This window comes from Neopsephotus bourkii, unplaced genomic scaffold (assembly GCF_033783945.1).
Source record: "Neopsephotus bourkii isolate Nb327-2 ecotype Australia unplaced genomic scaffold, CSIRO-AGI_Nbou_v1 NB_1707, whole genome shotgun sequence".
NCBI classification, from domain to species: domain Eukaryota; kingdom Metazoa; phylum Chordata; class Aves; order Psittaciformes; family Psittacidae; genus Neopsephotus; species Neopsephotus bourkii.
In genome coordinates this window covers 1,003,716-1,016,676 of record NW_026902181.1, presented here as the reverse complement: position 1 = coordinate 1,016,676, position 12,961 = coordinate 1,003,716, and the positions used below count along the sequence as shown (strand labels likewise).

General features: G+C 46.6%; 1 protein-coding gene across 1 annotated transcript in view; it reads left to right on the top strand.

Moving 5' to 3' along the window:
* The window catches only part of RTN1 (reticulon 1), a 122,115-nt gene that overhangs the window by 64,673 nt on the left and 44,481 nt on the right, over nucleotides 1-12,961 (top strand). The window contains exons 2-3 of the mRNA XM_061376178.1: nucleotides 2,577-3,314; nucleotides 7,590-8,366. Of these exons, the coding sequence (XP_061232162.1) occupies nucleotides 2,577-3,314; nucleotides 7,590-8,366 (1,515 nt within the window). The remainder of the gene's footprint in view (nucleotides 1-2,576; nucleotides 3,315-7,589; nucleotides 8,367-12,961) is intronic.

Genomic DNA, 12,961 nt, shown 5'->3' with positions numbered 1-12,961 from the left:
ATATCTAAAGAAAGAGCAGCCCCAAAACGGCATTATTTAGACAGCTACTCACCCAGAACAAATAGTAAATTAAGACCAGCAGATACTGGCAGCAACAGGCATAAAAAGTATGTAGTCAGCAATTCACAGCCTGAAATATATTGGCATAAACAATGCATCAGATAATTCCAGCTAACCAACACATTTGTGAAAATCCAAGCCTGTTCATGGACAATTTTCAAAAAAGGCAACTTCAGCAAGAAAAATATTAGCAAGAGAAGAGAACCTCTCCCTTTTTGCTCACTGATCATTTAGAAATGTTTTTTTGGGTATGCGCTATCTATGTGAGCCACTGGGTGACCTCAGGTAGGACCTGATATGGATGCTGGACAGCCCAGTTTAGCCCTTACTCTGCTTTGTTTCACTGTGGTTTTCTGCTTAGTCTCCATTCTCACATAGCTTTGCTGATGAGACTGAGTCATTTGGATGAAAGCTGCCTGCAGTGAGTTACAAAAGGAGCTTGCAGCCCTGAACGACGAGCTGGCAGGAAAATAGAAGGTGAAATTTAGAGTAGGAGAATGTAAATCTACACAGAGAGGAAAAAGTAGTCCCACATTCACATGCATAGGAAAAATCTCTGCACTGACCCTCACCGCTGTGAAACAAGATCTTGCCTTGAACATAAGTATTTCTGTTTAAAGTTCTGCGCAGTGCTCTGTAACAGAGGGAAGACCAAACTGAAGCCTGGGAATCACTGGGAATGGTGATGATAATTTTTCACCTGCTAGCTACAGCACCCCTTGCCCTGCACTCTTGTATGGCAAAGGCAGCTGCCATCCCTACACACAAATGCCATGGGCTGTCAGCATTGTGTGCAGTAGCAGATTAGCAGTAAGGGCTGGAGGGGGACCAGCAGCACCCAAAGTCAGTGAGGATGGACACACAGGAGCAGGTAGTGTAGGCAGGCTGAAAAGCAAGGAATGGCACTTTTGAGTTGCTTTTTCCTTACACTACCAGGACTCTCTTGTAAGAGGAGAAGCATGTTGTTCCTACCCTGAAGGCCCAGGGAAGAAAAGTTGCTGCATGTCATCATAGCACTGAGTGATGCAAAAATACGGTGAGGGAAATGGTCATTATGCCTTTGTGCAGGGCTTGTGTTGTGCATGTCAAATCCAGCGAGGTTGTGCAGTAAAATAAAACCTGTAGCTACACACTGGACAATGTTGCGGGGGGGAGGGGGGGGAATTGCGTCAGGGTCCACTAAATGACCTGCATGTATCTAATGCGTAGAAGGCTGTGGGGACAAAACAGTTGCAATGGTATTTAGAGATGGTATTGTTATGTATGTGCGAGGAGAAAGAAAATAATGAAGTGCAAGTAGCTCAGGAGCTTTCATGCTGATATCACCCAGTTTCTAGCTTTGCAGCAGCAGCAAATACCCCTTTAATGTTACTGTTCATTTTGTATTGTGCATGGAAGCCCTGGACATGGCACACATGGAGCATGTCAGGAGCTCCACATCCCTTGCAGGGTGATGAGAAAGCCAGCCAGCCTCTGCAATGCAACGTGTATCCGCCGCAAGCAGTTAACAGGCTACCGCCCTCCTACAGGCACCAGCTCCTACAGGCATTAGCTCTGTTCCTCTATATCCTTGTTCCCTCAGCCCTTATAAAAATTTGTCTTCCCACCTCCCGCCTCCCTCATGGGGGACTCGCTGTTCCCATTGTTGAGCTGTGCTTTATATTAATGCTGCAAATAGAGAGTGGCCATTGTTTGTAATTTAATTAGCGTCATCCCCAGAAACTTAAAGCTTTACAAAGGGAATTAGAGGTGGTGAATGAAAGTGATGCATGGGTATGGATAGAGGTTTAACCACTTTCATGCTGGCATGCTTTGTAGATGATGCACACAGGATACGGCTTTTTGGGCATGTGGAAATAACTAAATGAGGCTGTTTAGTCTCTGCCCTGCTATTTCACAAATTTAAGGTGGTTACTCTTAAAAGAGAAAATGAAATCTAAAGCTACCTACAAACTTTGCATCTAAATTTCTGCCCAGCAGATTTATTTTCTTAAAAGTTTCCTTAGGTTGAAACTCTTCCATTTCTCTGCATTAAAAGCAAACAAAAAAAAAACAAAACAAAAACAAAACCACCCAAACAACCCCTTTTAGCTCTAGATTTGGTTTGTATTGGACATTAGATTATTTTTTTTTTAAGGGTATTTGATGGTGAGCTCCTGAGTTGGATTGTGGGGGAGGTTGTGGGATTGCCACTGGAGATTTTTATACACAGGCTGGATAAATATTGTCCAGGAACTCTTAGCAGCTCTCAGCATCGTTATAGCTATCTTAGCAGCTCTCAGCATCGTTATAGCTATTTTAAGATACAACAGAAGCTGGAAGCTTTGTCTGACAGATGTGCCACTATTGCCCAAAGGTATAGTAAGCGGCAGTCCCAAAGAGCTTGCAAGCAAAGCTAAGCTCAGTGCACAAACTGAATCTAAAATCAGCGGGGAGTGAGTATAGCTTTGCAGAAAGATTGATGCATGCAGGCACTTGTCTCTTCAATGTGCATTATTTTTGTGTCTTTGCTTTAGGTGTCACAGGCTCCTCACACCTCTTTGACTATGGTTCCACTGCCAATGGGGGCGACAGCTCCTTCTACACCTCTCTGATCTCGGACGTCCACTACACCACCCCACGGGACTCCACCTATTACATGGGCATTTATCAGCAGGAAAACAGCCCCATTCCCTGCTCGGGCAGCACAGAGGGGTTTAACGCACTGGGGCATCCTGTTCAAGATGTGACCGGGTTTGAGTCCCGTGGTTTGTTTAGCTCAGATTCAGGAATAGAGATGACCCCTGCAGAGTCTACTGAAGTTGATAAAACCTTAGCAGATCCGATGAAAGTAGAATCTTATAAATACATGGACATAAGTAGATCAGAAGAAATAAAGTACCAAGAAAAGCATGAGCCTGACTCAGAAGACGAGAGCCCAGACCTTAACGATAAGTACCAGGGAATATCCACCAGATCCAGCCACACTGCTGAACCTCAGCGACCAGCTTCAGAGAGCATGAAGGAAGCCAAAGAGCAAGATCAGCTTGAAGACACAAGGTCTGGAGATCAGCACAGTGCCTCTGACATTACAGCCCCCATCAAGATCACGCTCACCAAGACAGGAAGTGCTGGGGAAGCTGTCAGCAAAGAGTCAAGCCCAGTTCAGCCAGAGACCGGCCTGAAGCCAAGCCACGAGGTGGTACCAACAGTGACAGTGTCAGAGCCAGAAGATGACAGCCCGGGGTCTGTCACGCCACCGTCTTCTGGCACAGGTAATGCTGGTGCATGGCACTGGTTATTTTTGTATTCAATGAGAGTGGTTGCAATTGTAGTCCTGCATGATGGAGAATTAATATGGGTTTGTGGGGTGGGTCCAAGTGGTTGTGAGCAGACATTAGTGGGTATCCATGTCTGGAGGCTTTTTTGCTCTGCTCAAGCATCAGTTACATTGCCAGACTGAGGTGGAGTGCAAACTGCTGCCCATCACTAACACACTGCTCAGGGTGGGCTGCCCTTTCTCTGTGAGAAGAGGGGAGGACAGGGCTGGGGATCTACAGAAATAAATTAAAGAGAGCTGCTCAGGAGCATGGCTGGGGTCAGATACAGACTTGCTGAGCCTGGTACCCAAGGGGATTTCTCCTTAAGAGGAAGTTGTGAGCTGGTGTGTGTCATTGAGGATATTGTCAGCCAGGCAACAGTTTGGGCTGGATCATGGTGATTTTGGAGTCACCATGGCTGGCCATGCTTCCCAGAGGAAATGAGATGTGTGGGACCAGGGCACTGCAAATGTCTGGGTTCATATTTTAAATATTACTGTCTGTTTTAACACCTCTTTGCTCTTGCAGAGTATAAGGTTAAATTGTTAAAAGTAAGTGCTGTTTTCAAGTGAAAGCACTGCTTTTAAAAAGTGCTGAGGGAAATGCTGTCACCTTATTTACAAAGAGGACTGAAGGATCAAAGGGCCAGTCTTTTTTAAAGGCTCCTGATTTCTGTTGAGGGGACATGAAAATCCCATGTTTATGCATTTCTTTATTGCCTGGTTACTGCAGTAGCACTTAATACCTATTCCTCATTTTCCGTCTTGCACACTGCTAAAATACAAAAGCAGTGTAGCGTTTTAAAAAGGAATAAAGTTCTGTGACAGGAAAAAGAATTTTCAGGCTTAAAACTAAATTTCAGTGTCCTGGAATCCTAACCCTTTGTCAAGGAACATCTGACAATGAACATCGCCAAGCTGAAATTTCCATTGCTTTGATGGCATCTAGAAGCAGTTAAAAATCAGCTAGAATTTCCTTAAGATTCCAGTTTGGGATTTCCACCCACACTAACACCTACCCTTAGAGAAATACCTAGCTCTTACCCAAAACTGTGTATGCATTTGTACACTTTCACACACAAAGAAAAGAGACAGAGTTAACTGCAGCTGTGAGTTTATCCTGCCTGCATCAGCCAGAAACTTTGGATTGTAAATAGACTTTAGTATCCCATTTTTCTTCTTCTATCTGACTAGGTGACATCACATGCTGCTTCAGAGATGTGCCCTTTTCTTATTGATTTACACTTTTTGCACTACAAGGTAATCAAGAACTCCAGGCACTAACTGCTATTTATTCAGTCTTCAGTGACTGTTCAAGGGTGCCTTTGTGACACCTGATAACTGTATTCCACCAAAGTAGCTGAACAGTGCGTGGCTGAGCCTCACAGCTGCTGCCTGACTGGGAGGCACTGGAGTGGCAGGTGTAACTGCCAGCACAGAAATGTACCTTTTCTGGTACCTTTTCTGCCCAAGCAGCCCTAGGAGGTCCCACTGCCTTGCCTCTGGGTGCTGGAAAGCCAGAATCACTACTGATCCTGTTGCATTAAGGAAAGAAGCAGGCAGTTTCTTTTAGGAGCTGGCTCTGCAGAATGTTTTCTCTCTATTTTCCCCCTTTCCGGCAGCCAGGGACATGCAGCCCCGGGCTCTGTGTTTGTAAGCAAGGAAGAAATGTAAAACCTATGACTGCGTAGAACCCCCCTGTTTCTACTCAGTGACCCAGCAATGCTGTCGCTCCTACGTCCCCCTCAAGTATTCTGGCAAAGCCCCTCGTTCCCCCCTGCTTGGATCAGGGCTTTTTAAAAAGGTTTACTTTTAATTACTGGTCATCATCTTTCTGGGTAAGGAAGATGTGGTCTGTTTATGCACTGTGGTGGTGCTGAAAGGCGGTGGGTATGCTTTCCCGTGCCAGTGGTAGATGTGACACTCTGCTGTGGGCCACAAAGGACTTTGTTTGCAAGGTAAATGCCATGGCTGAGAATTACAAATTACCAGTGAGGGCAGGAGTGGGGTGAAGTCGAGCGGCAGTGCGTTGCTGCGCTACAAGGGCTGGCAGTCGCATGCCTGTTTGGATGCCTGCCGGATTAAGTCATTGCTCAGGGAGAAAACGCTCACCCATGGGAATGCAGGAGAGTGGCGCAGCTCACGCAGGCTTCCTGCAGCCGGAGGAAAAGGGTGCGCAGGCTCCTGCTCAGCATAGCCGATGCAACAGAAACTTGTGTCGGAACAGTCTCAGACACCTTCATCCTGACTATGGCCATACCATGGGTTGCAGAAGGACTTTCTCATGTGAGAGGAATGTGTTACAAGAGAGATGTTTTGTTGGAGGAGCTGCAGACATGGCAACAATACGTGCTCAAAATTACCGATGATACGTACTGCAGACACTCAAACCAGAATTGCTTGAAGGGATATGAGGAGGTTGTTTTTCTTGCCCATTTCCCAGCAGAACCTCATGGCTTGGGTGCTATAATTAAAATCTCCCCCTTTATCTGATTCATCCTGGGGAAAGCATATGATCAGGAAGAAATCGTGCTATTGCCATGAGAAATTTAGTCAGGAAATATCCAGAAATAGTATTTTTTTATCCCGGGTCAGGTCTGATAAAATCTCTTTCCCACCCCCTGTTGTAGAGGAGCTTCCTGAGGTGGTCAGTGTTGCTGAGTGGGCTGGGGGGGGCTGATGCCAGTGGCTGCACCTGAAGCGGAGTTGGGCTGAAGGCAAATATCACTGGGAACAGGCACAGGTCAGCTCAGGGATCCTACCTGCAACCAAGGGGGTGGAAAACTTACCCCTGATGACATCCGCAGACATGTGGATACGGGCTGCGTGCTGCATGGGTCTCTTCACCAGCATCAGCAAAAGGAAACCTGGGGGTCTACCTTTCTGATGGCTTTTGTGAACTTCCACCACCTGCAATGCCACTTAGTGACCTCTGTCACATTAATAATGATATAAAATTAGTGAATGAGCATTTCGCTCGGAGGCCAGTTTCCCTGTGTGCTTGATGCTGTTTCAACAACACTGGGGAATTCAGCTCTTCTTCCCCTCAACAGGGAGGGCTTTGTGTGTGGATGGCAGAGATCTCTGGGTCACTGACATGGAAGGTGGAAAGCAGGAGGCAGTGGAAGCCAGGTGCTGGCTGGAGATAGGGTGTGCACTGCTGCTGTGATCCCCCTTGGCACAGACGGGCTGAGGTGGCCTGGCTGGCCTTGCTGCTGATGCTCCAGGGGCATCTGTGCTGGTTGGTGCTCTGTGAATGACCAAGGGAAATCTTCACCCACGCACTAACACAGGACAGTGGCTTGTGCTGTCTCCATTGCTTCATGTTGTGAACATTTTGCATGCAATTTTACTTGATTTGTTATTTTATTACAAAATCCTATGTGGTAAAGTGGTATACAGCCAGAACAGGTGGAAATTCTGGTGCTGGCCTCACTTCTAGTAGGGGATGTGGTCTCCTTGCTAATCCTGGGTGACCAGGCAGCCTTTTCAAGGGTTCATTTTTACTCTCTATCTTCTTCCAGTGTAAGCCAGAAAATGCTGAGGAATTTTTTTGTTTGAAATTTTGAGTGACAAGCTGGTCACTTTGATTTTGTTTGACATAGTTCTCAATGTTATAAAGAATTAAGGTAAAAATGGGAGTTTCAGTCTTGGACCTAATTGGGATAAAATCAAACAGAAAATTCACCACCTGCTCTCCTGAAAAAAGCTGAGAAAAAATTCTGACCTGAAACTTTACATACCTGAAAGTTAAAGTTTGACAAAACTACTGCACAGAGCTTGTTATGACCAGGGGTGTCAGGAATCCACCAGCCCTGTTGTGCGTGTTTGTCCCCGGAACAGACCTGTATCTGTTGGTGACAGTCAGATGCTGCCATGTGTGGCCTGAGCCCGTGTTCCTCACGGTGGGTGGTTTTCCTGGTGGAAACCATACTGTGGAGCCACTGGCCAACCACTGAGCAGCACTGCCTTGTGCTCCAGCTGTTTCCTCAGTAAACGATACTAATGATACCTCTTTTGTAACAAGTATGTGCATGGGAAATGCTCTGTAAGGACAAGCTGTTATTACTGTTAGTCATCCCAGATGGGGAGACTTTCTGCCTGTGTTACCAGCCCTGCCAGAGGGATCTGTGCTGGCATGAAATCTATTGTGTTTGTTGCCTAAGCAGCCAGAAAATCTCATTCTTAACACTTTTTCCCCCTTTTTTTCCTCTTCCTTTCTGGGTGGCAGAACCATCCGGCTCAGAGTCGCAGGGCAAAGGCAGCCTGTCGGAGGATGAACTCATCAGTGCCATCAAGGAGGCAAAAAGCTTTTCCTTTGAGACCCCAGAGGTGCAGCAGTCGCCAGCCCTTTCCACTGAGAAGAGAGACCAGCGGGTCAAACCTGGGCGCCCTACCGCCTCCTCACCCCTGGATAATGAAGCCAGCAGCGCTGAATCAGGGGACTCTGAGATCGAGCTGGTCTCGGAGGATCCACTGGCTGCTGAGGAGGTGCTGCACTCCAATTACATGACCTTCAGCCATATTGGAGGTCCCCCTCCATCACCTGCCTCCCCCTCCATACAGTACAGCATCCTACGAGAGGAGCGGGAGGCTGAGCTCGACAGTGAGCTCATCATTGAGTCCTGTGATGCCTCATCGGCCTCTGAAGAGAGCCCAAAGAGGGAGCAGGACTCCCCTGTGATGAAGCCTATGGACATTATCAAGGAAGAGAACAGTTCACGCACTGATGCCTCAGACTATGAAGCAAGTAAAACGACAGAGAGCAGGATGAACAGGGAAAACCTGGCAGAGTCCACATCCTATCTGAAATGCTCCTTTGTTGCACCAAAAGTAAGTGCTGAAGCCCCAGCCTCTGCCATCAGCACTGAGGAGCTGAAGGAAAGAATAATCCTGAAGAAACCCGTTGAAGAAACTGTTGTTAACCAAAGTAAAGTGTCTTCCAAGGACTCTGGAAAGAGAAGTCTCTTGGTTTCACCCCTACTGCCATTTTTAAATAAGCAGAAAGGTAAATGCAGATGTTTATGCTGTTCTTTGCAGTGTTGATAAGTGGGAGGAGGGAGCAGTGGCTGTTCCTTGCAGGAGGAGCTGCTGTCACTAGATAACCTCAACTCAAAGCTGGGCATTCCTGTGACAATGCACATATGATCACACCTTCCCATCATCATCTTTTTCTCCTTCCCCTTTTATTGTTTTGGGGGAAACAATAGAAGATACCAGCAACAATAATTTTTAGGCTTAAACATATAGGTACTGGATCAAGCAGGAACCCCAGTAGTATAAGGCTGATTTGTACATCAGGCATCTGGAGGACAAAGAGCAACAAATTACTGTTTCCTTTGAAATACCTGCCATGTCCCAGGAAATGGGTGCAACCAGGGAGGTGGTCCTGTCCCTCCCAGAAATGTAAGGATAATGCCTTTGAAGATAAGTTTAGACAAAAAAAAAAGAGGTATTTGTAGGACAGGGGTTGAGTTTGGTGGGTCTGGGTGTTTTTGAAACTGGTGCAACTTAAATGAATCTCTCACAGTGGCTGACACCATCCATCCTGAATAATGAGGGGTTTGTATACACTTCCAGGCTAGTGCAGGGTAGTAAGTGGCTTGGGCATGCTCATCCCAGCTCTGTGTGCCTTGCGGGGGCATCCTGTGTGCCCCTCTGAAAGCCCCTTCCCTAATCCAGCTCTGGGAGATGGAAGGCAGGACACTTCCCAGGTACACAGGTGGGCTCAAGGGCACTTGTCTCCCCATAGGATCCATTCAAAGCCAGTGTAGAGCCAGCCAGGTCTGCACTTGCTGTGCCAGGCACTGAGGTCTGCCTGGACCCACCAAACCCCTAGAGGCACTACCAGCTTTTGGTCCGAATTAGACCCTGAGGACCAAAGGGTAGTACACAGTCACTGCACACTGACACTGCCAGTGTCTCTGCAGCCTGTAACCAGCTTGGTTCAAAAGGTACACAAGAGGAAAAGGCATTTCATTCTTTGCAAGACGCAGCTCTAATAGCAAGGACCTTTGTGTGCCTCTGGCTTTGTAGGCTGACTTGAGAGAGAGGGAGCGGCAGTGGGGCTGCCCCATGCCTGCCCCACTCCTGCTCTGCCATCCCCCCAGGCTGGGCTGGGAGGCAGCGGCTGTCCACAGCTCTGGTGTCAGATGTTGTTTTGCAACTGAGAGCTGCTGCTTCCTTGAAAACAGCTGGCTAGAGCTGGAGGGGGGGCAAACCCCAGCCCGGCTGCCTAGAGAGCATCTTCCTCTGTCTGCATTTGTGTATCTGACCACATGATGGCCTGGAGATGTGGCAGACATGTTTAAGTGGCACACTTTTACAACTGATTTATCTAGTGCTGTGAACCCAAGCGTGTAAATCTAGTGAGGAAACAGCCTGATCTTGCACAATGTGCTGAGGACTGCAAGATCTGTAGGGCAACATAAGATGTTAATACTGATAATCTTAGTGGTAATTACATTAATAGGCTGAATAAGAACATGATTAATGCTTATGTTTTCCTGACAGATTCTCAGAGCTCACAATGTCATGCTGCCCAACGCTTAGCTTGCTCAAAATTAGAATGAGTTCCAACCATCTCCTTCTCCCTTCCCAAATTCCCCTTTTGTGGGACTGGGACTGGCCCAGGCCCTGCCCAAACCCTAGGAGCTGATTGTAGGGCTGATTGAATTTGCCTTACACACCCTTCCTGCAGTGTCTAGCATTGGGGCTCTGCATCCATGTTGTATTCTGTGTGCTGTTCTGGGCAGACAAGTAACAATTTGGTCTTGGACTTGGGGAAATAAGTTGGAGAATACCACACAGACACCTAATTGCCTGTCCCTCAATTTTGGCATTTTTCAGTGCTTCTCGATTGTAGTCAGATTTTTTTTTTGCCTATTGTTTGTGTCTCATTTAATTCCTATTACTATTTTCTCTTACTAGACTGATGCTAACAGAGCCTTGTTCTCATATGGTGGTCAGAGAAAATCCCTGTGTGCATAAGCAGACCTTCTGTTGCAATGTGTCCGTGTTTCCTATCTGCATCCCCATAGGACAGTAGTGGGAGGCACTTTTCCTCCAGGACAGACACAAGACAGCTGATTGTGGTGTGTCGAAGACTAATTCAGTATCTGCTTTTCTCCCTCGAGACGCTCTAGTGCCCAAAGCAAGGAAAACAAAACCAAGCCTCTCAAGAAGATTATTGCTAAATCTCGTGTAACATTTTAAAGTCTATTCCCAGGTATTGCAAGGTGGGCACAGGATAAGGATATACAGGTGGTAGTGGGGTCTAGTTTACACTACCTTCCAGTCATGGGTATTTGCTGCATAGGTTGCCATGTCTGGGTGCTAGTTAAATTTTCACCTTGAAAGTATAGGGCTTTTCCTTCTGACTTGGGAAAAGAGAGCTTGTCCCTCACTCAGAGATTTAATGTGAAACCTTTCAGCAGTCTTTCAGTTCTCAAAGGTGAATTCAGGGATGTGTTAATGGGCTTGGTGGGACCAGACCATCTCCATGGGTCCTCCCTGTCTCCATCAGCCTGGAGTCACATTGGCTGGCAGGGAAATGATGTGGCAGAGCACATCCAAGGGGACAGGGATTTCATAGCATGAACTTGAGGTCTTGGTAGAGCTTTTCATCACAGCATCATGTGTGTCCTACTCCAACTCAGATGCACCTGGCAGGCATTTGTCATGGGCCACACTCAGCCAAAGTGATGAGAATAGAGAGAGATGCGGCAGTGCCGCACAATGGAGGTGCAGCAAAGAGATGTCACCCAAAGCAAGAGCACTGTTGTCATTCATTAACTGAGAATTATCTTAATTATAGCTATCTGTCATTAACAGAATAGCAACAAGGTGTGAGTATGTACTTGTTAGAAGATAGAAAACAGAAAAACCTTCATTGTTTCCTGTTAACTCCATGTAACACGTCACCTCCAAATTGTGGTACCACTGCAAGTCCTTGTTAAACTGAATGGTCCTAGTGAGGTTTATAGAGCACAGGTGGGGAACTAACCCCATATGGCCATGGCAAGTCCCTCCTGACTTCAGGTCAGTGCTAGTCCAGCATTTCTGGAGGTTCATAGGAAACTGATGGCTCAAGTGAAACTGTTCAACAACCTGGGTGTGTTTCTAACACTTCTGCATAAATCTGTGTCTGTTGGCCAGTGCATAGCCAGGTTTATGTAATTTTCAGAAGTCAGCCATCAGTTTCACATACAAGTGTTAACTATTTCACATCATGATGCTTTCGTTCCACCAAATAGTTTTTCACTCATAACCATGGCATTAAATATACTTTGCATGTCTCATCAGAAGAGTTTGCCCTGGGCTGGCAAGACAAAACCTGATTTTGAGTGAACAAACACTCCAGGAAATACATGGAGAAGCTGTACAAAGTGAATGTCCAGTATTCAACATGCCCCTGGAACAGTCGTGCTGGCTCTGTTACTGTCAGCCTGTGGCTTAATCCCTCAGAGACCTTTCTGGTGTTTCTTCTAGGTGTGCTGAAAGCACATTCCCCTCAAATAGAAGGTAGATCACAACAAGCACATGTGTGGTTTGTGCAGTAATAACTCAACGTCTCTGCTTAACGTCTGTTGCCATCCAGTGGCAATAACAAAAATGGGCAACGACTTCCTACCTCCATTTTACTGGAGCTGCCTATCGCAATTTGAAGGAGTGGAGCTATTCCCATGCTTTTAGCTGCGAAACATGGTCATGCTTTTGTGCATGGTCAGAAAGATCTCGTTGCTTGTACCAACACAGGCTTTGTTTTGGCCAGTTACACGGTTGCTATCTATGACTCCTTTGACTCCTGCAGAGGGGAAGGTAAAGCTGTACCAAGACATCTGCTGTTCTGTTGTTGCTGATCCCATTTTACTGCTGGCATCTCCTCCCAGAGGTGGACACAGCTGTTACACAACAGGGCTTAGAGCACATCTGGTTCTGCAGGAAAGGAGGTTTCAGCCACAGAGAAGGAAGACCAGATGCATTTGTGTTTTGCGGTAGCCAGAGCAAGGAGTGCAGATTTTTAGGTTTATTCTAAGAAAACCCTGTCTTGCAAGAGATTTTTCACAAACTTTGGGAGATCATTCAACAGGTTGGTGTGCCCTGCACAGGGCTGTGACACTGCATAGCCCTGGTGACATCCAGGCTGCGCATGCAGGAAATTCCAGAAAAGACTTGCTGTCCTGGAAACATGTTTCCTTTAGCCAGAGGCAGTTCATGAGAAGCCTGGACCAAAGTGGGCTTGGAAGAAGCATTCTGGCTGTGAATTCTTTCCTGTCTTCCCTTGCCATGCATGTCGGTCGCTCTCAGCCAGGGTGGCCTGTCTTACTGTATGCTGGTGTCCCACAGCCTGGGGACCTGGTCCTGGTCAGAGATTTCCCCTGTGCTGGGTCATCATGTCTTTCTTGAGTCTCTCCTTCAATGAGTATCTGAGGAGATTCCTTCTGCTTGATCCTTTTAATGAAATGTGCAGCAGCTTATTACGTTTCAGATCAGATGTCCGAGCTCAGATTAACAAGAAAGAAAAGGATGTGGACATTCACAGTAATGCTTACTTTCATTTTCTTTTCATTTCATGTCAGAATATAGCAAAGGAAAAAGAAA